Consider the following 25379-nt stretch of genomic DNA (forward strand, 5'->3'; position numbering starts at 1 on the left):
AAATACAGGTAATCAAAACCAAAAAAGGAAAAGGACCAGAAAGTAAGTCAGCACATGCAAAGTAACTGCTGGTGGGAACCTAAGACAGGGAAGCCACCGAGAAAGTCTGGGAACTTCTGAAAAAGCTGTATATACCGAGAGGCGCTGTGGACCTTGTCAACCCCCTCCCACGTGTGCAGCACCAATCACAATCTCAAACGCCATAATCCCAAAGGTTAAAATCCCAAAAGAGCAAACTCCTGAAAGTCTAAAATCCCAGTACTGCAAGACTTGAATCCTGAACATTGAAATCTGGTGCTCCAGGGCTGTAGGGCAGGGTGGAGAGCAGAGCTCTGCGCACGGGGGAGCGTGATTTCAGCTGTGGGCCTCCACAGGACGGCCGCTTCGTGGTAGGTGGGAGAAGGCCTGGAAACTCTGGGGAGCGTGGCTTGAGCGTGTCTGTGAGAATGTTTCCACGGACAGTGGGCCAGGTGGGGAAGACGCACCACGTAGTGTCCGGGAAGAACCAGGTCCTATAAGAAAAAAGCAGCTGTCCATCCTGATGAGAGACTTCCAAACTGTGGAGCGTGAACAGGAAAGGCGGCAGTTGTTACGCTATGCCTCTGTTGTGCGACGACCTGTGACCCAGCTCCATTATGTTTTTGAGTCTCACCTTGTAGTTTCAGGCTGGCCTAGAACTCACTATGTAGCTGAGACTGGACTCAAACTTGAGATTCTCCTGCCTCAGCCTCCCTGGAGGCTGAGCCACCCCACCCAGTTCCTTTTCAGTTTGTGTTTATTTATTCTCATTTTAGTTTTTTCTCTGCTGTTTTAAATTGTCGGCATTGTCGTTTACAACCGGCTGGCTGTGTGTTTCATCCTCACACCATCGCCAATACTGGAGTAGGCGCTGTGGAACAACCTAGAGTTCTAGTTGGTTTTGTGCACTTTTTGCAAGTTGGACCCCAGGAAAGTTTATCATCACAACTCCGGCTTTGTGCACGAGCATTTTGCAGGACATTAAACATTGAAACATCCGGTGCAGGAAGAGAAGTTCTCTCTGCACGTCTGCTTTCATGAAGGGTAAAATACACCCCTGGTCAACTGCGTGTCCTGGGCGGCCCTGTGGTGGACTGGGATGGATCCCATTAAGAGGCAGGCGTCTCTCAAGGCATTTCAGACAATCGTGGATATTAAACAGGTGCTCATGATCACCAGCCGTGGTGATACGTTTATACATTTTGATTTTGACTTATTTCTTTGTGAGTATTGTCAGTATACCTGAGAGTTTATGCTTGCAAAAATTCGTTTGTACTTATTTGCATATTTTATTGTGTAAAGTGGCTGATGAAATATTCTGTCATGCTTTTCTGTTTTTCAAATAAATCCCCCCTTGAAAAGGAAAATGTCTCTTGAATTAAAAAACAAAATTTTTTTCTAGAATTGTGTTTTGGGATTTAAGTCTTTCAGGGTTGTGATTTTCAAGATTTTAGACGTCAGGGATTTTGTTCGTGGTGGCACTCAGGACATGTCTTTCTGGATTATCATTGAACACACAGGTACATCCCCGAGAGAAATAAAAACAGGTGTTCAAACAGGTACGTGAGCCAGATCACAGCAGCACTGTTCACAGTAGCCACAAGGTGGAAGAAATCCAGCATCCCTCAACAAACAATGGACAAACAAAACGTGTACATGCAACAAGGCACACTCAGCTACAGAAAGAAGGAAGTCCTGGTTCACACGAGGGCACCGGTGAACCTCGAGGATGTGATGCTCAGTGACAGAAGTCACCCAAGAAATGTCACGAAGAGGTGAACCGCAGAGCTGCCTGCCAAAAGCTGCTCGCCGAAAGCTGCTTTCCAGGGCTTGGGGTGGTGGGGCTGCTGAAGTGGCTGCTTAGAGTGTGGGGTCTCCTTTAGGGGTGCTGAAACATTCTGGAGCTGGACAGAGATGCACTAAGTGCCCCCCAAGCTGTGCACTTAAAAATGGATAATTTAAGTTCACGACTGTTCTCTTTCCTCAGTAAAAACACAGTGGGGACCGACCACTGCCCTGTGCAGGGCTGGGGGTGCCATGGGCAGTGGAGAAGAATCCCCCCAGGAGTCTCAGAATTCATCCTCTACCAAGGGATTCCCCATACCCACCTGTCTGGGGCCTCCTGGTCACCTAGCACCATTCCAGATGTCACCTTGCTCCACTCCAGCACAGGTGACCCACAGCTCTGGGGGTTTTCCAGGCCCTAAAGTAGAGAGGATGCAGTTAGAACCTCAGGCCATAAGACCCCATGGGCCCATCTCTCAGGCACCGAGTCTGGGCCATGCAACCTGTTCATCCACCTAGCACGTACCCTGGCCTGTGCAGAACTGGGGACAAAGGTGACGATGCCGGGCTTGGTCTGGGAGACCACAGGGATCACCTTGCTGAGCACTGCTTCCCTCTGCTTCCGGTAGACCTCCTGCAGCCTCTGGTTTCTCAGCTCCAGTGTATGTGTGGCCAAGGCCTTCTGCTCCAGGGCCTGCTGCCTCCGGGCCTGGGCCTTCCTGCGTATGAACTCACGCAAAGACTCAGAGCTATGTGGCTGGCCTAGGGGCCTCTGGAGCCTGGGGCAGGGTGGAGGCTGCCGTTCTTCCTGCTTTTTTCTCAGTGGGTTCTGGGGGAAGTCCTGGGTGGGCCTCAACCAGGCCTGCTTGGCTTTCAAAGCAGAGGGGACAGTGCCTCTGTCCTTGCAGGGTGAGTCAGCCCTCTGCACGAAGAAGCTTCTCCAGGGCTGCTGGGGGGCAGAACATGGCCTTTCCAGATGGCTCCATGGTCTGAAGACAGGGACCTGCTGGTCTTCCACATCTGCCCAGGCCCTCTGTGGATAGGCCTGACCATCCAGGGAGCTCCAGGGCCGTTGTGAGGAGGACCTCAGCTTTTCACGGGGGCTCACAGGCCTCTGGAAGGAGGGGTCCAGTCCTAGAGCAGCCCAGGCCTTTTGTGGATAGGCCTGACCATCCAGAGCACTGCAGGGTCGTTGGGGAAATGGGCCCAACCTCTCAGGGGGGCTCCCAGGCCTCTGGAAGGAGAAGTCCTGTGCCTGGGCTTCCCAGTCCCTCTGTGGACAGGGTTCCCACTCAGCCATGGTGTCCCAGGGCTGCTGGGCAAAGGAGCCTGTAGCCTTGTCTGTCAGAGCCCAAGGATTCTTTGAGGAGGAGCCCTGCATGTCCCAGGTGCTCTGTGGGCCCTGCTGCCTCTTCCCTTCCAGGTTCTGTGGCGTTGGTTTCCATGACCCAAGCTTCTGCCAGTTCCTGGGTCGCTGGGCCAACTCCAGCCCAGCCTGGACCTGCTGGCGGAGGTCTTGTAGGATGGCCATAGCAGTTTGGATGGTATCTGGCTGATTGTGGGAAACCAGGCTGGGTGTGTTCTTGGACACCTGCTGGTCACTGTGGGCAGAGGTGACCCTGGACGACCAGGTGTGGACAGGTGAGCCCTTGGTGACTGTAGCTTTCTTATGACGTCCTATAAAGACAGACAGCAACAAGCAGCAGGGTATCGGGTACTGCAGGCTGAGGGAAGGGCAGGAATGTCCTCCACTTGGGGGTGTGGCACAGGGCCTTGCCCCATGAGCTCCCTCTCAGCCTTAGCACTCATCAACATGCAGTGGGCAAGCTGCCCGCTCTGGACATGGCATCGGCCAAGCACACATGGGGTGGGATCTGCCACAGGAGTGGCTGGCTCCCATCTGTATTCTTTCTGTCAGGAAAGCCCAGGTGGAAACTCGCAGGAGCAGACCAGAAGCTTCCAGGGACAGAACTCCTTTCCCCCGGTTTTTAAATATAATTATTCCCAAAGTCACCTCTCTAATGGTGGATTTAGAGAGTGATTGATGGGTTTCCGGGAGAGGCACCCTAGTGCCTTCTTCCCTGGTGCTGTGGAGACGGGGCATCTCCTCCTCCATGCCCACCCCGCAATGCCAAAGCAAAGGTGGAGGGAGCCCATGGCAGAAGCATGAGGTACCTAATTTCATGGCAGGGGTCCGGTCTCTGGAGGGTGCCTTGCTGTGGAGCCTGGGGTAGACGGGAGGGGGCCCAAGCAGCGACCTCGCTAGGGCTTGTCCTTTCCTCCAGGCGTAAACACCAACCAACTCAGAATCTTAGAAAGAGAAAACACAAACTGGTGGGTACTGGGGCCCTCTGAACGCTGGCCTGGATGGGGAGGTGGGTGGCTCCACAGCCCCTGGAGACCACTTTGCACGTCCCTGGAAGGGTTCAGAGTACAATCCTCCACATCCGGGCCCCTCAGAGCCGAACCCTAGCCAGCATGGGGCTGCGTTTTTCAGGGGGGCTGAGTGAGCAAGAGTCTTAAATTCTCTGATCCTCGGAATCCTTTTCAGTAAAGCGAGGGCGACGAAACCTACTCCTGACAACTCTGCCTGGGGAGCACTCAACCCAGCACTCGCCCGTGCTTGGCCAGGGACAGCGATGACACAGCAACCCTGGGGCAGCCCTGAGCCATGGCCAGCCAAGCTACAACCAGGTACATCAGCTGCAGATGAATCTGTGTCAGTGGGAGTCACAGCCACAGGTGGGATCAATGCCGGCTCCCAGGCCTCCTAGATGTTGTGGAAATAAACGACCCACCTCATCCCATGCACAAACGAGCTCTCTCTAATAAACGCTGACATGCAATAAACACCATTTATCAAGGTTTTACTTCATAATCCCAGATTTCACTCACCAGATGCCAATACCAGTCCCACCATCATTACAGACACATCCACAAGGGCCCCAGAAAGGGCAGGAAGCAGGCCTTTCGCGCACACATGTATGCACACGCAAGCTGCACGTGTTCACAGTCACGCACAAGGCTCTACAAACGTTCACAGGCTCACACACGTGTGCTCATATAACACATCCACGTGCCCTCCCCAACACACACGTGCTCACATGTGGGCTCACACAGTCTCACAGGCCCACGTGTTCACACATGCTCGCACACACGCTCACTCACACACATTCACATGTGTGCACACATGTTGATTCACGTGCTTGCATACACACAGGCACCCAAGGTCCAGCTGGCTCTGCAAGGCTGGGATCTCACCTGCGCTGGGTTCCTGGCCACCCCATGCACTTTCCTTGGGGTCCAGCTCAGAGCAGTACCACATAGAAGCCTTGGACCAAGACCTCCATGTGGTCTCAGCCAAGCCTTGCCCTGCCCCCCATGGAGGGGGACTACTGCCAAGTCAGGGTGCTTCATGGCCAGGACCGCCCAGAGTGCTGACCCTGGACAAGGTATCTGGCTGAGTCAAGGTCCTCTCTGAACCTCTCCCAGAGCTGCCTTGACCCTGAGTCATCAGTTACAAGCCTAAAACTACCTCTCCAGGATGGAGGATGAGCCGCACCTGGCCATGCCGTCCAGGCTATGTCTTCACTGGGGGGTCCGAACCCCAGGCCAGGGGAGGTCAACAGCGTGGTCTCAGAGTCCAGCCTTAACACTCACCAGGTATGGACCTTGACCAAGAGATTCGACTTCTCCTGGCCTCCGCTTCCCTATCTGTAAAATGGGGAGCACATCCAGCAGCACCTCCCAAGGGGCCACAAAGGCAAAAGAAAGGTCACAGGCTTCTCAGTGGGCTTACAATAGGGTCCACATTCTGCTGGCTCAGGGTGGAGTCCAAGACCCGAGGCACAGAGGCCAGCTTGGCCCAACTGTCCACATCTGGGTTTCAGGTGAGCTCTGGGATCGGGGAACCAGCCAGGTTGGGCTTCTCTATTCTGCCCCATAGCTACTCCCCTGCACAAAAGTGGCCAGACTTCAGAGACCCTGCATGGGCAGGGCCACTCGCCCACCAACCCCTTTGCACCCCCTCGGTCCCCTCCATCACGGGCCACTCAGCTTCCCCATTAGCCCACCAGAGGGATCCCGGTCGATGAATGGGTCCTGATGGGCACATTTTTTTTCTTCTGCTGAGCAGTTTAATGGCAATTAATTTTTTTACGAGAGGATTTTTAATCTGTGGAAATGGATGGAGGCCCCAAGTGCCCTGTCAACGCTCCGGGCCGACCTAATCTATGATAAAAATGCAAAGCGAGGTGATATAATCTGAAATTAAATATTGGGCTTCATTTTCCTTTGGCCCAGATGGATGAATATTTTATAACTATTGTGATTTAATTTTTTGTTAACTACAGCAAATTTCTAATTCATCCAATTCCCAAGTCCTGTGGCTCTGACCTCTGAACCCAAACTCATCTCCTTAGCCCAGCTGTGACTTCGTCACTGACAGAAACTAATGGTCACCACCGTCAGGGTGACACCGTGGTTACGATGATGAATGCGGCCGGTGGCACGCCCTTCTGACCCCATGTCAGGCGTGAAGGCAGGTCATTTTTCAAGCAAGCCATTAAGACAAAACAAACCAAAAAGCTGGGGGTAGGGAGATGATGACGTGGACAGTGGTTATATTTTATGCATTTTCAGGGGGTCTTCTGGAAACTTCTCAGAGCCCAGTAGTGTCCTTCACTCTTGGGCTCCAGTGAAGGTTTTCTTTCCTGTCCTGTGTCGCCTCTGCCAGCTAACAGACCTGTCTGCCCAATGCCACCCAGCCCTGCTAAGCTTCCCCACTTCACTGGGGGACCCTCTGCTGAGTGTGGCATGGAGAAGGGATACTCGTTCATTCCACTAAAAGCCACTGCTCTGCCCAGGAGCAGAGGAAGCGGGTGTCTGACAACGCTGGACAGAGACACAGGTGCAGGTGTGGACAGAGCACATATCACCCACTGCTTAGTACTGTGATTTCACAGTGGGGGGAAACTGAGGCACAGAGACTCGCAGAGGCCAGCTCGGGAACTATATCCTGGCCTCTAGCCCTGCCTATGCTTACAGTAAGAGCCCCACAGAGCCGACCTCAGCCCCAGTGGGTAGCTTCCTCCCCATGAGAGCTCCTGGTGGCTCTTGACAAGGGGCCTTGGGCACAGTCTCTGGTACACATGCTTGGCTCTGGCCCCAAGCTGGCTCCCTGTGCCTGTAAGGCCCTGGACAGGCTGCTGAACCTCCTGGAGGTTCTATAGGATGGGTACACAACCTGACCTCAAGGATATTCTAAAGGGGAGTCCGGGGGACTCTGCCCACCTCCCTCCCGCTGATGCTCAGACAATCACATCTGGCCCTTCCCTGGAGAAAAGGGAGGGCAGGAGCACCTCTCTGGGTTCAGTCCGTGAGCACCTGACCACAAGGCTGGGCCTCTGCAGGCCCCAACCTCAGGGAAGAGATGCCTGAGTTAGAAATCCTACTGGGACCACCTACCACCCACAAGGCCACTTAGTGCAGCCCTCCAGGACATGCCATGACATTCAGCTCATGCAGATGTTCAGCTGTGAGTCCCCAGAACCATGGGAGAGGCAGGATCTGCCTAGGCCCTTCCTCCCGCCCAGTGCTGACCTGAAAGTGTACATCCTGCTCTTGCTGCCAGGAATGCCCAGCCTCTACAGGCTCCCTGCTGCAGGAGGGGACCAAGCAGTCATACCTCCCCAGCCCCTCCCAGTGCCCTGCTGGACTGGCAGTGCTTGCTGGAGTGTGGTTGGATGGCCTGTGTCCTTCTAGACTCCCAGTCTGCAGGGGTTGACAGGACAGTAGACTGCACTTGGGGGCTTATAGACTTTCACTTCACCCCAAGGGACACAGCTTGGCATGGATGGGAACCACCTGCTGTCTCTGTGCTGTGGGGTCCAGGGTTGCCAGTCATGAGGGATAGGACCCTGACATTCAGGCCAGCCCACAGATCCCAGGTGCCCCCCATCCCTGTGCACATGGCAGCACAGGCAGCCAGCCATCACCTGCACAGAATCAAGAGCCTCCTCCCCCCTCACCAGTGGGGATCATGGACTCCAAACCTCACCTTTGCTTTTGGCAGCTCTGCTGGGGGGTGGTGACCTGGGGACCTTCTCTCGTTTGCAAGAACTGCTTCTGGTCCTTCTGGTGTTTTCCTGTGAAACTTCAGGGAAGAGAGAGGAAGGAAGGGAAGGAAGGTGAGTCGTGAGACAACACAGGAATAGAGTGCTTGCCACCCAGGGCATGAGTTCCTCTCTGCTGAGGAAAGAAAGGACTGAATAAGCTAAGCCCCAAGGGAACCCAGGGAGTGACAGCTGGCCTGAGCATGGCTCGGGCTACAGTGTTAACCAACCTTCACTCTGCCAGCTACTGCCACCCTGCTGGGAACCTGCCCCTCTCTTTACCTGCTTCCCACAGCCCCACGGGGCACCCTTGCTATCCCCCTGGACTGGACAACTCAGAAACCAAGGGCATATGGGACTTGAGTCGTTGTGGGGGTTGTGCCAAAACACCTCTGCTTCCAAGCCTCTTCTCCTCTCCCACTCTGGGATCTCCGAAATCTTGCAGGGGTCTGCCTTTCTCTAGCCTGTAGAAACAGACTCCACCCCACACCTGCCCTCAAACAGCAGGCCCACCAGAGGTCAGCATCCTCAGACAGCTCCCACTGTGGGATGAGGCAATGCTCTCAATGACCTAGCCCTCTGGGCTCCCTGACCAGCTCCTTCCACCTCCCTAAGCCCCTCCATCATTGAATGAATGAGTGAATAAAACCCCAGTATCCCCTGAGCCCCTGGTCTCATCCCCATGACCTGGAAGTCTGCTGACCTTTCAGCATCTCCACTCCAGGCAGAGCTCTCTATGTGCAGTGCCTCCCATCTGCAAGATGGCTCAGCAAGCCCTCGGACCAGCAGGGACCTGGAGAACCTGTGGCCCAGCCTGGGGCTGCCATGTGAGGAGGTGGAAACAATCCTCCTCCTCTGCGTAGGAGACGCCCCTGCCCAGCTCCCCTCCCCTGCACGGCCTGCCTGGATTCCTTCTCCTGAGAGGCCGAGGGTTAGAATCCAGGCTCCAGAGAATGACGGCTCCCAATCCCCACTCAGCCCCTTCCCAGCTAGGGTCCTCATTTGTGAGTGGGACCCAACATATGGTGTCCACACCATGGCCCAAGCATCCAACCCAGAGCCACTCACCGGAAGCTTGGCGCTGGGTGACCCTGGAGAGGTCTCGTCCCAGGCCAGGAAATGCCTTGTCTTCCACCCTGTGCTCAGCAGCATGAAGAATGCCTAAGAGGGGAGAGAGGGCAAAAAGATTCCACAAAGAATTTCCAGGACAAGGTCCTAATTTGGCAATCGTCCGAAGCCTTTAAACCCCTGACCAACACTCCAAGACCAGGAACACATCCTATGAAGCCATTTGGACACACACAGGCACTTAGCAGGGGAGCAGCATCTCCTTCCCACCAAAACTGGCACAACCATCTTACCCCGTAAGCTTCCTCGAGCCAGCAGTGAGCAGGGCTCTGTGTGCCTCGTGTTGGGCTCTAAGCATGGTTTGGACCATGCAGCCCAGAATAGGGCATCTCAGCAGGTCCACTAAGTCCCATCTTTGCAGAGAGAAGTAATGATGCGAGGGACTGTTGGGGTTTAGATATGGAGTGTACTCCCAAAGGCTCATGTGTTGAAGCTTTGGTCCCAGCTGGTGGTGCTATTGAGAGGCAGTTGGATCATGGCTGTTCTCAACCAATGGATGAACCCGTTGATTGATCCCCTATTCAATGACGTTATTGGGAAGCAGGGTCTGATTGGAGGAAGAAGGTCTCTGGGAACACACCGTTAATGGATAAATCCTTTAAGGTCCTTCTATCTCTGCCTCCTGGCTGCCCCGAGGTAAGCAGCTTTCCTCTGCCATGCCTTGCTGCCATGGCGTTCTGCCTCTACCTTCAGCCCATTGCAACAGAGTCAGCTGGCCATAGACAGAAACCTCTGAAACCATGGAGTGAAATAAACATACCACGTTCCTCTCGGGTATGTATCACAGTGACGAAAATCTGACTAACACAGCAAGTTAACATTGAGAAGTGGGGTCCCTGCTATACCTAACCTCCCATGTGGTTCATAAGCCTTCAGAACTGACTCAGAATTTGGAAATGTTTAGGATGCAGGCCAGAGAAGCCCCCCAATGTAAGCTTAATGGATGCTTCTGGTGTGAGCCCAGAAGACCAGGATGCTAAGAGGAATGTAGACAGTCAATACTGTGCTCATAAGACCTCAGACTGGAATAAGGACTCCATTAGGAATTGAACTAGAGACCATTCATGTTGTACTCTGGCAAAGAACTGTGCATTTTGTCGGTCCTGGAGACTTTGTGTGAGGCGAAGTGACATGGGAACCACTGGCTGCTTTTAGCCAGATTTACAGTGACAATTGGGAGCAAAAAGCAGAGAGAAAAATATTTGAAAGCTTTCAGTTTGGTCAAAAAAGAGGCACATGCAAAGTTGGGGCAAAGGAAGGTCGAGTTGCTGAAGAGATTAGTGCCATTAAAAATGATCCGTATAATTTGCCCCTGGACAAAGAAGAGACGCCTTGAGAAATCTCAGGAAAGACTCAGAGCACTAATATGTCATGATCCAAGTGGATCCCATCACTACTTGAGCTGGCTGCAAGTCTGAGCATTGTCCATATAAAACTAGTCTTGCAGTCAGATTTCATGAGTTATGAGGCAATCAAGGCTTCCACCCAGATTTCAAAGGCAGGCGTGGAGATAATGTGTAGCAGGATCAGATTCCCTGAGAGGGCAATGTGTGCAGCTGTGAGAGCGAAACCTAAACTGCAGTGTACACCCCAGAAAGTTGGAGAAGCTGAGAGTGGGGAACATCTGTCAAGGAAAGCCACCAGCAGGAGCAGAGCCAGCCCACTCTGTGCAGTAGGCAAGGCCACAGAGGCAGGACTCCTGAGCCTTTTGGAGCTGCTGTCACACCACCACGTGCTCTGGGTGCTAGACATGAACTGTGGAATTTAACGTGTACCCTGTTGGGTTCCGGTGGTGCTTTGGCCCAATTCCTTCTTGTCACTTTTCTATTCCTTCTTTTTGGAATGTGAAGGTTTACCTAGTACCATTGTATCTTGGAAGCATATGACTTACTTTTTGAATTTTACAGGAGCCTACAGCCGGGAGTTTGCCTTGATTCTCAGAGGAGACGTTGGACTTGGGCTTTTGAGCAACATTGCACTGGCTGGGACTTTGGGGACTTTTGTGTATGGACTGAATGCATTCGGCACTACTAGACCGACGTGAGCCTTTGCAAGTCAGGGCTGGGATGGTTTTGATATAAAATGGCCCCAAAGGCTCATGAGTTGAAGGCTTGGTCCCTACCTGGTGATACAACTGAGAGATGACTGGGTCATGAGGGTGCCAACCTCATCAGTGGATCAACCCACAGATTAGTTCATAGCCAAATGGGCTGTTAGGATGCGGGGCCTGAGGAGGAAGCAGGTCGCTGGGGTGTGTCTTTGAAGGGTACGTCTCATCCTTGGCCCCTTCCTGTCTGTCTCTCTGCTTTCTGTCCACATGAGGTGACATGTCTGTCATGCCTGTCCAACCATCTTGCTCGCCACAGGTCCAGAAGCAATGGAGCCATGTGACATGGATTGGAACATCTGAAACCATGAACCAAAATAAATCCTTCCTCCCTTAAGTTGTTTTTCTCAGGAATTTTGTCACAGCAACTAAACAGTTGACTAACACAGGGACAAGGACCAAAATGTAACTAGGGTAAATGAGAATAGAAGGTACACAGGGAACAGTGCTTCTTTGAGCTAGTGACACCTTCAAAACAAAATTCATTACCTTAAAAGAAAAGTCACAGCAGGGCCAACTCTGTAGCATTCTACTCCTGTGAAGTCCCCAGAGTCATCAGTCTCACAGAGACAGGAAATGGAAGGTGGGTACCAGTGGTTGGGGATGGAGATAGGACATTGGTGTTTAATAGGAGCAGGGGTTTAGTTTGGAATGATGGGAGAGTTCTGTGATAGCTGGCCACAACAAATACAGTTAGTGCCAGTGAACAGAACACTTAAGAATGGCTAAGGTAAGTCCGGTGCCAGTGATTCACACCTGTAATCCTAGCTACTCGAGAGGCAGAGATCAGGAGGATCAAAGTTCACGACCACCCCAAGCAAATAGTTATGAAACCCTATCTCAAAAATACCCAACATAAAAACGGGCTGGCAGAGTGACTCAAGTGGTAGAGCACCTGCCTAACTAGTGTGAGGCCCTGAGTTTAAGACCCATGACTGCCAAAAAGAAAAAAGAAAAAAACAGCTAAGATGGTAAATTTTACATTATATGTACTTTGCTGCATTAAAAAGAATAAGCCATTATCTTTTTTTAAAAAAAAGGCAAACATCTCCCTGTTCCTTAGAAAGCACCAGTCTCCACCACCCCTCCAACAAGGTAGCTCTTCAGCTATTATTACCACCCTGGCCCCAGCCTTTCCAGGGCCAGGAAACATGCCCCGTCTTTTCTGGGAGTGTGTCAGTAGGCCTTTAAGTTTCACACTGGCTTTTAGGGTGGTCTGCTAAAACCCCCATTCAACCCTCTCCTTTCTCCCCAAGGCTGCAGGGACAAAAGCACAGACCCAGGCACAGGACACTGGGTCCCTTCCACAACTCCTTGGAGGCCCTCTGTACCCCATCCTTCTAAGCCACCATCGCTCATTTCCATCGAGAAATCTTCCTCATCCTAACCCCAGCTCAGAAGCCCCCCTAATCTGCATTGGCTCACTGGGCCAGAAACCCCTTTGGGGCCTGCTCAGAGCCCCCCTAATCTGCATTGGCTCACTGGGCCAGAAACCCCTTTGGGGCCTGCTCAGAGCCCCCCTAATCTGCATTGGCTCACTGGGCCAGAAACCCCTTTGGGGCCTGCACACAGCTCCCCAGTTGTCCGACCAGGTGCCCTGCCCAGCCTGTACCATCCTGATCCTGCCTGCCCTCTGGTGACCTTGCTGCCTGCCTATCCCTCACCGGACAAAGAGGCCACTGACCTGGGTGTGCGGGGGTTGGACAGGCGTTTGTCACCTCGCGGGTCTTTCTCTGGAGCACTGGAGAGGAGGCTTTGTAGAGGCGTGAGGCACTGGAGGGGACTGAGGTGCCCAGGGAGGCACAGCTTGCCCGCCACTGTGCCTGGGCCCGGATCTTGTCCCTCAGATGTTCCAGCCGTGGGTTGCTCCTTCTGGGCTGCCGCTGGAGCCCTGACACCTGAGGTGGCCTCTCCTTCCAGGGCCCATGGGAACGAGCACACGATTCATGGCCCCCTGAGGAGCCAGAGAGGCGGTCAGATGACACCGAGCTATCCTCATCCCTGTCCTCCTGGCTTACAGACCAGATGGGCAGGCTGCAGGCCTTCACCCATGGGCCTGGTTCCTCAATGTAGTCAGACCAGGCTACATGGGGAACTTCCTGAAGTGTGTCCGACTGCTGAGAGGACCCAGGCCACCTCGGGGCAGCCATGAGGTCATTCTTGGACGAAGGCAGATGGACCCCGTCTTTCCTTGGAGAGAACAATAAGTGTAGCCAGTCAGGCTGGAGGCCGTTGATGCTGAGCAGAGGATCTTAGACAGTACCACTTGCTCCCCACTTCTGTCTCCCAGCCCAAGGATAAGAGGGACCTACTACAATGCCCTGACACTCTCTCTCGGATCCTGACCAAACTCTTTGAGGTAGGCATCACGATAAGCCCACTTTATAGATGGGAAAACCAAGCCTAGGAGAGGCACACAGCAGGGGCAGACCTGAGACCCACACACTTGACCTCCACACCCTCCGGCCTCACACTGGGGTGGGTGCCCTCAGGGGAAAGGTGGCTGTGTGACCACCACCAACACTGACACACTTGCCTGTGGCCACACAAACACTACCTGGGCCTTGCATAGCCTTTCCTTTCAGCTGCTCTCCCTGGGCCCCTGGGCTCCCTAAGGGAGAAGAAGCCCTGCCACTGGCTCTCCCCAGGGCAGGGCTGCAGTGCTATCCCCAGGGAGGCAGGCAGAACTCCCATGGCCGGTGTTGGCCAAGTGGGTGAGTGTGCAGGGTTCGCGCCAGCGACTACGGGGCCTGGGCCTGATGGTGCTTTCACATGGTGGCCTCCAGGTCTACCTCCCAGCACCCACCCTACTCAGGACGGACAGGCCACTGTCCGGCTCTGGATTCTGGTCTGTGCTGATGCCCTGGCCCACAGCGGAATCCTCAGGGCAGTCATTGAAAGTAGGTGGGGAAGGCGGGTGTGGCTCCAGGCTAACAATGGCTGAGGGACTTCCTAATGAAGCTGCCTCTGGTGGGATGGGAGAGAATTCCAGATGGCCCATGACAGCATAATAACCCCGTGTCACTCAATGACAGCCAGAGGCCTTCAACTCCTACAGGAGCTCCATCCAGCACCCCAGATGCTGCTTGTAGCAGGAAGCTCCATCTTGTTTCCTCATTCCTTGCTGCTCTTGGGAGTGCACCTCAGGGGGCTTCCGGTCACCTTTGTGACAATCCTGGAGGACAACATGGTAGGAAGAACATGGGCTCTGTGCTTGGCCTACCCTGGGCTCAGCATGGTCCCAAGGACCAGCTGTGCCCCCCCAGGAGGGTAACTTAGGGCACCGGGACTCCACCCACCCTGGGGATTGTGAGCACCCTGTGAGCTGTGCTGTGTCACCTCCTTTCTGCCAGAGAGGGCAGAGACGATGCCGAGATGACTAGGAATATCCTACTAGTCTTGGGATTTGAGATTTGCCCTAAAGGTACCATTTTCTTCCAGGTATCTCCAGAGAACGGGGCTCTGTAGCAAAGGACCCCTGATTCCACATAGCTTGGCGAATACCTAAAACCTTTTCTTTTTTTCAGCAGCGCTGGGGATGGGACTCAGGGTTTCATCCACACTGGATAAGTGCTGTAGGGCTGCACCCCAGTCCTACCTGAGGCTTTTTAAAAAGTGACCTGACCTAGGGAAGGAAGGGGACACAAAGGCCTGGGGATGGGGGTCCAGGGACAGACCCTGCCTGGAGTACTGCACCCTACCAGCTGTCCCAGCCCTCCCTCACAGCCCCATAGATCAGAGCTAGCAGAGCACAGAGTTCCGGCCCCAGGGCCTCAGTGCACACCTGGCAGCCCAGACACATGGCATACCTCTGCAGCGAAGTCCTCCTGACTGCACCATTCGACTTGGCCGCATCTGCCCAGCCTGGAGCCTGACCCTGCTCTGGTTTATCAGCTCCCATGGGGCAGTCTCCCCTCAAGGATGAACTGGAGCAGACCTCACCAGTGTGATCCTTGATGGCATTTGCAAGAGATTGGCATTCTCAGAGAGCAGACCCCAGGGCAACAGCAGGGAGCCCTCAGAGGTGGGAAGTGTTGGGACCTTCTAGACCCATCTAGTACATGCTACAAGGATCAGGTATATTTCCATGATGAGAGCTGGCTGGGATTGTTTCAGACTGCTACACTCTAGGCACCAGGTCTGGCTCATCACACATTACAAGGACAACAGCATGCCTGGACAGCACCGTGGGAGCCTGGACACATAGGAGGCAACTCTCAAAGACAGCTCCACTTCAGCCTCTCCCAGGAAGCCCACCCCCAACACCTAGAAGTTCCCCGTGGCCTTTACCAAACTGACCACCCACCCTGCTTCCCTGCAGACCACCTGGTCCTGCAGCCCCAGGGCCACTCAACCACCAGAGGCCTTAATGATGGTCACCTCCTCCCTGCTGGGCCTTTAGGCTCCCAGAGCAGTCAAGGTCCTGGGCTCCCTGAGGCTCCCTGGGTTTCCTTCTCTACAGGAAGAGGACAGGGTCATTCTGAGCAGGAGAGGGGCCAAGCCTGGACAAGTTTATCCTATCCAGGGGCCAGCAACTGTGTTTTCATTAGCAGGAAGACAGCCCTGGTGCTAAGCTATCTCCACCAGACACCTGGAGACCCTGACTTCTCTGGAAGAAGCTGCTTCATGAGCACCACATGGCAGTCAGAGTAAACGCTGGTCTGTCAATCAGGGCACAGTTGAGAAAACACTGAGTGAACAGACACGCTGGCACCCTGCAGGTGAGGAGGCCACCGCCTGCTGCTGTCCTGCCCATCACAGCGCTGGTGGCTCAGTGAAGGCCTCTGCATCCTGTAGGCCTGGTTCGTCATGAGGCTTCCGGATGCAGCTCCACCAGCTCCCAAAATCAAGGGGCCGTCGTCTGCTGATGTCCAGACCACAGCAGAGCCTGCACACACACTGCCTTTGTCCTGCCCCCAGGGCTACTACACAGGCTGACAAGGTGGAACTTTGAACTGGGTCTGCCAAGGGTGACTGAAAGCAGCAAGACTCTCAGAAAGCCTTGGGAGCTACTGCCTGGGTCAAGGAGCAACCCCCTGGGTAGGCCCAGCAGCACCTCAGCCAACTCTGAGCTTGGCTGCAGGCTGGTCTGGAGGTCTGTGCCCCTTCAGCTACTGCTCTGCTCCTGCTCCTGGGGTCCTGGTACTCACTAACCCCCCTGCTCCCTCTGCCTTCACCCATATGGGGATCCAGCCTGGTAACGGGACACATGCAGCTCCCACCATCCTTTGCCCCCTCTTTCATCTTTCTCTGGGAAGATGTTCCTTGTACACCCATCTGTGTGACTAGGACCCCCACACCACTACCACCCTCAGTGGTATGTGCCAGATCCCTGTCTGCCTCCCATGGGGCTAGAAGCACTCCAGCACAGGGACAGCCTACTGGCAGCAGACACTGGTGTGCAAACACTCCTCATTAACAGCAAGCATTCATGGTGTCAGCTACTGACAACTTTGTGCCTGTCCTATGACAGTCCTGGGAGAGATGTCCACTGTCACCTCCATTTTAAAGGAGTGACTTGAGGCTCAACCTAAGTCACGTGTCCAGGGTCCTGGAAGGGCCAGAAGCCATGTGCCCTATCACACTCCCAGGGCCAAGAAACAGCAGCAACCACCTGAAGGTTTCCAGGGCCATATGGAGCCAGAGGCATGGCTTCTTGGCAGGGAGGGAGTGAGAGGAAAAGCCAACGGGGTGGCATGCATCCTTCCTTTCAACAGGTGCTGTGCTGAGACACCAGTAACCACGGGTGAGCTCGGGCAAGCCTTCCAGCCTTCTAGGCCCGAGTGTGCTGCTCAGCCCAAGGGCAAAGCATCAGCCTCTCCTATGTAGGGCTCTTGGGAGGTCAGGAGACGCATGGAAGACAAAATGCTCTTCTGGGCTGTGCACAGAAGAAAAGAACACTGGGGAGTTTGCTGCATGGTTCCTCTGTGCTCATCCAGCTCGCCCAGAGCATCCAGAGCCTAGACTACTGGCCCAGGCCCCTGACCACTGCCTGGAGTTGCTGCTCAAGCTTGCTCACCCAGCAGCGGGCGTGGAGGCAGTCCTCCCCTCCCCCCACCCCTGCAACTGTGAAAAGCGCACAGGCTCAGCCTGTGCCACATGCAGGCTTCAGCTGCAGCCTGGCGGGCTGGTGGGCGGCAGTGGGTGGGGAGGGGCTTCCTTCTGGAACTTGGCAATGTCTCTGTTCTAATTAGCGACACTGTTTACATTTCACCGCCTCGTCCCAGGGAAAGCAAACCCTGAGCAAGCTGAACAGGCTGGGGCAGTCAATGGACTGTGAAGGGGAGAAGAGCGCCACTTCCTCTAATCCCCCCACGCACTTCCCTCTGCAACACGATCCACTGCAACAGGCCTGTCCTGGCATCAGCATGGTACCCAACTGCCACCATGTCTGCCTTTGGTGCTGCAGCCCAATCAGCACCTCCAGTCCTGAGGCCACCAGGCTATGGATGGCCAGGAAAGAGAGCAGGGCCTCAGGGTCCCCAAAGAAGCACCTGCAGCCACTCAGCTCCTCAGGGGCTGAAGCAGATCCCACCTAGGAAATAGCACGCAGACGGGGCCCCTGGGCACTGTGGGTGGAAAGCACAGGTGGAAACCACACACACACACGTACACGTACTCACACACACACAACACACCACCAGGGTCTACAGAGCCGGGGCCAGTCAGCTTGGGTGGTCAGGGGTTTTGAGTGCGCATCTGAGTCTGGGCAGCCTGTCCCCCCTCCCTGGGGACGTCGACTGATGCCTCAGGCTGGCTGTGGGCTCTGAGGGACAGGAGCATACAGAGGTGGCAGATGCAAGGGCGGGAATAGGTGGCACAATAGGCAGTGATTTGAGAAGACTGTTGTGAGGAGGGTACTGTTGAGGAAGCCAGATGGAAATGCTAAAAGGAATGAGATAAGGCAGATAAATCAGACAGAAAAGCCAGATGAGGTGTTGTGCACCCGCAATCCCAGCACTGGTGAGGCCGAGGCAGGAGGATCACAAGTTCCAGGCCAGCCTGGGCTACCCAGCGAGACTGTCTAAAAAAATCAATCAAGCAATAAATAAATCACGCAGACAAATGACTATCCTCAAGCCATAGGTGCTGCAGTTGGGGTTGGTGATATTTGGGAAATGCAGCCACAGCTGTGAGCAGCCTTTCAACCGTGGTCTCAGCTCTTGCAACCCCCCCAGGCTAAGCAACCAAGAAGCATGACGCAGCAGCCCAGATAAAGCCTGGGAGAGACTGTCCATGCCAACCAAGGAGGCCAGCAAGACCCAATGCATGGGACCTGTTCAAGCAGAGGACCCAGGCCTGCCACCACCTGGTGCTGCTGCCCCTCTGCACCCACCGCAGGCCTGGTCAACCTCCTCTGCAGCCAGGGTCAGCATCAGCTGCAGCCCCACTGAGGCAAGTTGCCCAACCTTCCCAGCTGCTGTGGACAGCAATGCTCTTAAGCTGGCTGCTGCCCGGGCATGCAAACCCACGCCCAGCATGTTACCCAGGTGACCTAGGGCCCTGTCACCGTGTCCACAGTCACACAATGCAGAACAGAGACATCCCCAGCAGAGCCTCCCCTAACCAGGATTCCTTGGGGAAGCCTGTGGCCTGTGACCCAGCAGCCAGGGAATGGCACCGTGAAAGGAGCCATGGACAAGAACAAACCTAACTCAAGCATTTGGAACTGTGGTTTGAGGCTCACAGCCTTGGGGGGAGCACAGCTGTGGCTCTCCTTCCACTGGTGCCTCAACCTCTAACTCCCAGACCCCATGGAGACTCTTTCAGTAGGACGGGGCAGCTAAGGAGCTGGGCTGTGTGCCCAGTGAGCATTGGTTGTGGCATCCATGCTGAGCTGGACACTCCTGGCCAGTGCAGCCCCTCCTCTTTCTATCCCATGATCAAAATGATGGACTCGCCAGGTGGAGCCAAATGCAGAGCAAGACGTCAGCCCATTTGGGAAACTGAGATTCATTTAATGACCATCTAGGACACAGGGCCACAATGGGCCCTAAGCCCAGAGGACTGTGGGGCCAAGGAGGGGCAGCAAGTCTGTGTGGTCCCCCTGCCTTTGTCCTCCCACCCCATCTCTGCAGTAGGCTTCTGCCCTGCCCCCCCCTCCCAGGGTCCTGGGCAGACTGGGAAGGGTTCAGGTAGATAACCCCTACCCCACCCCAGGTACTTACTTGTCTGCAAGACCAGCACGGCACAGATGGCAAGAGCCTGGACGCTAGCCACTCCGGGTAGGCAGGAGGGTAGGCAGGCTGCAGAGAGAGGCCAGGTGGAGACCTGGAAGGAGGCCTGCCCCGCCCAGAGGTTGCTAGAGAAACCCCTTCAGCGTCAATACAGGCTCTGCCTTCTCATCCCTGCACAGCCCTGGGGACCTGTGTTCCTGCTTAGGGGCCTCACCTGTACAGCTGCTCCATGTGTGTGTGGTGGGGCACACCTGTGGCTCTCTACCCCACTGAGCCCCAAGGGTCAGAGAGTAGGGAAGAACAAAGGGGGGCCTCTAGCACCACCCCAGCCATGGCTAGGGAGGAGATGCACCTGGGACACCCCTGCTGGGTCCCAGGATAGTGGTGAAGGTCTCTGCCCTGGTCCAGAGATGACCCTAACTCTTGTTGTTGGCCTTCCCCTCCCAGCTCACTGCCTCAACCTCCCAGGGAGTTCCAGCAGTCTGGCTGTGGCAGTGCAGTCTGGCAGCCAGGAGCTAGCAGGTGCAGGTGGGGGATTCTAGCCCAGAGTTTCTCCTGAGGGGAAGTCCAGGAGATAAGGCAGAGGGGACCTGGCAGATAGCAGAGACAGGCAGCACAGCTCTCCCAGGTCCAGTGATACCAAACTCAAAACCAGCAAGGGCACTCTTATAGCTGAGTGCAGTTATGGGCATTCTTGGGGGGCCAGCAACAGCAGGCTTTGGGGTGGGAGGATTCTGGCCTAAGGCTCTGTCATCTTTACTCTGGGTGTTGAATCCCTGGCTGAGGAACCTGCATTTTCCCATGGGCCATTTGACTTGAGTTTTTCAACTTGGGATGCTAATAAGTGTGAAGGGCAGGGCTGCTGCTCCTACGCCCTGTCTTAGCTCCAAATGCAGGTGCCCTGGGGGTGCTAGGAGTCCCTCTTAGGGACAGGCCATGGGGCTGATAAAAATGTAGGGTCCTCCTCAGCTGAGATGTACGCCAGCAGGTGGCGCCCTCCACCCATCTCTGCTGGGAGTCACTCTGCAGAGAGGGGCTGCAGGGGAAGGTAGGGAGTCTCTGTCACCCATTGTCTTATCCCCAAGATGGTGTTGTCCCTCCCATCCAGAAAACACTCTGGGAAAAGACTTTTGTCAAATTCCTCTAGCTGTTTAGGAAATTTTGGTTTAGGGTCAAAGACTGGGAGGGGGCACTCAGGAGTGCCCTGCTGTGCTAGAGGCAACGTGAGGGGCAGTGACCCCAGGTTCCTGGATAGTTGCTCAATGCCGACCCAGGCAAGGCCCCTTCAGTTGGACCCCCACACAGCAAGATCTTGCTAGAGGTTGTTCCCATCCGATGCAGACAGTGTGAGAGGGGGACCCTTGTGGTCAGCAGACAAGATGCTAGAGCTCTGTGGACCTGCCTAGGCTATCTCAGCCATCAAAGGCTGTCAGGCTCTGGTTGTCCAGAACGAAGGCCGAGGCTTGGGCCCCAAACATCTGGAACCCAAAGGTTTATTCCTGCGTGTGGATGGGCCTCAGGTGGCCACTGATTCTTGGCAATTGGCCAGGAGGCTTCACTTCCAAAAAGCATTTTTCTTCATTAACAGGAAATGTGCCTACAAAATGATCTCTAATCTTTAAATGAACTCTCCATCCCAGACCTGGGACCCCAGCCAGACTCTGGCCCTTGTATTTTCTTCTCGTCCTGGTATCCTGGCCTCTGTGGCAGTCTCTTCTGTGTTCTGTCTGACCTATGGCTTCAGGGATATGACTGGCCCTCTTGAAGAGGGACAGGAGGGCTCCAGTGGCAGCAGTGAGCCTAGAACTCACTCTCCCAGTGACTTAGGCCAAAAAACTCCTTCTGAGCCAACAGAGTCAAGCTGTTCCAGGCCATCTCTGACCAGTGCACTCTCATGGACTGGCTTCTGCCCCTGACACTCGAACACTTTGTATACCCAATATACATCCACCCATCTCACACACACACACACACACACAAGTACACACCCATCACACACACACCCCCAATGCACACACCCATCACACACACACACCCAATGCACACACCCATCACACACACACACCCAATGCACACACCCATCACACACACACACCCAATGCACACACCCATCACACATACACACCCAATGCACACACCCATCACACACACACACCCAATGCACACACCCGTCACACGTACACACCCAATGCACACACCCGTACACACCCAATGCACACACCCATCACACACACACACAATGCACACACCCATCACACATACACACCCAATGCACACACCCACCACACATACACACCCAATGCACACACCCACCACACATACACACCCAATGCACACACCCATCACACGTACACACCCAATGCACACACCCATCACACGTACACACCCAATGCACACATACACACATACACACACACACACACACACACACACACACACACACACAGAGTGCTCTGTAACTGGCTCCCGGGCCTGTGTGGCTGTCCCTTCCCTGAAGTCACTTGTTCCATAACCATGGAGAATTATAGGATATTGGGCTCACGGGGGTTTATAATGCTCCAGAATCTTCTGAAGCACTTCCCACTGGACCACTGCCCTCCTCATCAGGCACAGGGTTGGTTCCCCAGCATCTTTCTGCCTCACGCTTGTTCTGGGGGTTCCAATGCTTCTCAGGGAGAACCTCCTTGGCTTTGGCAGAATGTACCCTCCCATCTTCAAGAGAAAAGATGCTGGCCTGGAGATGTCTTTGTTCCACCCTCCATGTGAGCATTGCGATGGTCGTTTGGCTGGGGACAGAATTCTCAGTTGGAGAACATTTTCCTTCAGAAATGTGAAGCCATTTGCACACTTACAGCTCTTGTATTGCTTTTTTTTTCCCTTTGGTGGTACTGGGGTTTGAACTCAGGGCTTCAAACTTGTTAGGCAGGTACACTACTGCTTGAGCTAGTCCCCAGACCTTTGCTCTGGTTGTTTTAGAGATAAGGTCTTGCTTTTTGCCCAGGTCAGCCTGAATCATGATTCTATTTTATGCTTCCTACTGTAGCTGTGATGACAGGTGTGCTCAGATCTTTTCCCATTGAGATGGGGTCTCAGGAATTTTTTTCCCCTAGACTGGCCTGGAACCCCAATCCTCCTGATCTCAGCTCCCCAACTGGCTAGGATTACAGATGTGGCCACCAGTGCCCAGCTACCTGTGTAGCTTTTTGAGAAGTCTAAAGCATACCAGACCAGATGGACTGTGGATGCAAAATCTAGAAAGACCAGTTTACAATGTCTCCAGTCCACATAGATGGTGCTGGTCAGGAGACCACTTCTCTAACAAGTCAATAGGGCCGTCACAGATGGCAAGGATGGGAAGACCCTAACTTAACAGAGGTGAGGCTTATCTACCCAAAGCCAGGAGGTTGCAAATGTCATAATTAGAGGCAGGTTGTGACCTTGGAGACTTGTGGAGATGGCTGGTAGAACATGGCACCCCCCCCCCCGGGCAAAGCCGATGGCAGCTACAGGGTAGACTAAGAAAGTTGCTGAGAGGTCAAGGATGTCACTCCAATAAAAAGTTGATCTCAGTCCAGGATCCCATTGCCTAAGGAGCAGCCAGGAGGAAGGAGTACACAGTGATACCCCAGTCCCTCTCCATGGGGACCTGTAGAAACTGTGCTGGGAAAGGGGACATCAGACACTTAAAAACGTAGGGTCAGGGTTGGCACAGATGCTGTGGACCTGGCCGCCCTTGTGCTCCCTATGGGAATGTTAACTCAGTCTCAGGCACAGTGGCTGACTTTGCCATTGGCGCCCACACAGTGACTCCTTGGTCCATGAGCATGGTGAGGTCAGGGAGAGGCCTACAAAGCCACACCCCCCCAGCTGAGATTGTAAAGCAGAGTGGCCTGGCATATGGAGGATGATAGGACTCGTGCCATCTTTGAAGATATGGAGAATGTAGGGGTGACAGTCACCTTCACATCTCTACCTGTTCGTTAATCCTGTCCCTACTACAGGGACAAACCTGGAGCATTACACAGACTGCTGAGAGCTCCACCATGCAGCAGCCAGCTCACAGCCTCCAGGCAGATACAGGCCTTTGCTGGTACAATGTAGCCTCAGGCCATCCTCTGAGCCCTGCTGTGTAGAGTCCCTCACCCGCATTCTAGATGACAGCTATGACATGGATTTGCAGTCCAGCCCAGGGTTAGGCTTCACTCTCCTGCCTGGCCATCTGGACATTCTTCCAAGTTGCCTCAGTGGATAATGTCTCTGGGCCCTCTGAGCAAGAGACCTTGGTGACACACATGCACCCAAAAGTATGGTGGCCTCTGGGCCTCGTGGTGGTTGCATTCCTGGAACTCAGTCACTCAGCTATGATGGTTGGGAACCCGGAGATTCCAAGGTCAGCCTCATCTGTAACAATTCTAGAGCCCCTGACTGTCAGGAATATTTCTGGACCTCCTCTTCCCAGAAGCCACTTGGCTGCACCAGAACCTGCTGCCACACAGAGAAGGCTCACTACATCCAGTGGCCAGCTCAAACTCTGGAGGCAGCACACCAGTAACAAGCTCTGGCCATTTGCCGGGGAACCAGTCGTCATGACTGGGGTACAGTCATACCCACCCAATCACAAGGTGAGTGGGCCCAAGGTGTCCACTGTCCAGTGAAAGTGGGTGCATCTGGGATGCAGCTCTGGCAGGGTCAGAGGGTCCCAGGGCATCTGTACCCTCCCTCAGTCACTCCTCTGGCTGTAGAGTGGTCTTGTGGGACCAGATGGGAGTAGGTGGCCACAATTAGTCACAGATGGGCTGGTCCAGCACAAGCCCAGATTATGGCGGCTATACATCACTCTCCCCTGCAGCAGCCTTGGAAGGCTGAGGTGAGGGGCATGCTCCGGGGGAGAGCTTGTGGCAGTATGTGGGAAGAGAAGAGCAGAGGGGAGAGTATGAAGAGTCTCAGGCAGTGACAAATGGTCTCCTCAGGCAGCTGGGGACCAAAACCAAGAAAGACTGAGCCATTGGGGCAGGACACAAAGGTGCAGGTATGGCGATGGGAGCAGAGCAATGTGTGACAATCTGTGCACTGTGGGTTTTTCCCACCAAGAGCATCTGCCGAGAAGAGACACCAAGCAATGATGTCCACTGCACTGCCAGCCGTCAAGGGCATCACTACTACCCTACTGCTGGCCAACAGCTCATGAATAGAGCTGCCCTCAGTGGCAGAGACCTTAGGGACCAAGGTTGGTCCAGCACTGCTATCCGCAGAGGCCCAAGCTGCCAGCCACAGAGCCTCGAGGGGTCTGTGCTCCCTGAGACCCATTGCGGTTGAAGCTCAGTCACAACACTGGTTCTTTGGTTCTGGAAGAGCCAGTGGTTCCTTCACACAGGAACAACATTTTCTGGGCATGGGTCTGCCTTTGCTGATGCAGGACCTCAGCCAGCACCACCCTCGGAGGTTTTCGGGTGCCCGGTCCCCCACAACATCTTGCCAGAATAAGGGAACCACTTACACTAAGGTGGCTGGAGTAGACTCATGACCCATAGGTATCCTGGACAGCTACTCTTTCATATGGACCCACAAGTGAGGAGTGGTCCCCAAGAAGAATGGATACCCCTCAAGAGAGGACAAGGTGCAGCTGAAGGGGCATGGTCAGTAGATAGACACCCCCAGCCCCAATACCATCGGGGGCTCCCTCAACTACAGAGCCAACTCACCCATAACCATGCTGCTCCCAGGGTAGCTGAGTCCAGAGACTGAGCAAGGGAGGACCAAGACCCAGCTACTTCAACTAAGGGGGACACTCTGGCAGGCCACACTTGCTCAGAACGTCTGCCTGCCTGGCATCCCCCAACCTTGGTCATCTCCAGCCTCACTCCACATTTTAATGGCTTCAGCTCCATCCTCTGTGGCTGTTGCAGGCTCGTCAGTAGGGGGTGTTTTCACCTGGGACAAGAACAGCGCATCCACCCCCTAACTGCAGAACTAGCTGGGCTCTCAGCTTTGGTATCTTAGTTCCAAGGGGAGAGGGAGGGACTGTGGAGGTTCTGGGCCCTGCCCCTGGGG

The 25379-nt window shown here is 54.5% G+C and overlaps 1 protein-coding gene across 1 annotated transcript in view; it reads right to left on the reverse strand.

The window, feature by feature from the left end:
- The window catches only part of Ccdc187 (coiled-coil domain containing 187), a 42285-nt gene extending 28984 nt beyond the window's left edge, over nt 1-13301 (reverse strand). Inside the window, 6 exon segments of the mRNA XM_074052660.1 lie at nt 2127-2221; nt 2330-3480; nt 3979-4113; nt 7850-7957; nt 8985-9077; nt 12836-13301. Of these exon segments, the coding sequence (XP_073908761.1) occupies nt 2127-2221; nt 2330-3480; nt 3979-4113; nt 7850-7957; nt 8985-9077; nt 12836-13301 (2048 nt within the window).
- Between the last annotated feature and the right edge of the window lie 12078 nt (nt 13302-25379).

The sequence above is a fragment of the Castor canadensis genome, chromosome 13 (genome assembly GCF_047511655.1).
Source record: "Castor canadensis chromosome 13, mCasCan1.hap1v2, whole genome shotgun sequence".
Taxonomy (NCBI): Eukaryota; Metazoa; Chordata; class Mammalia; order Rodentia; family Castoridae; genus Castor; species Castor canadensis.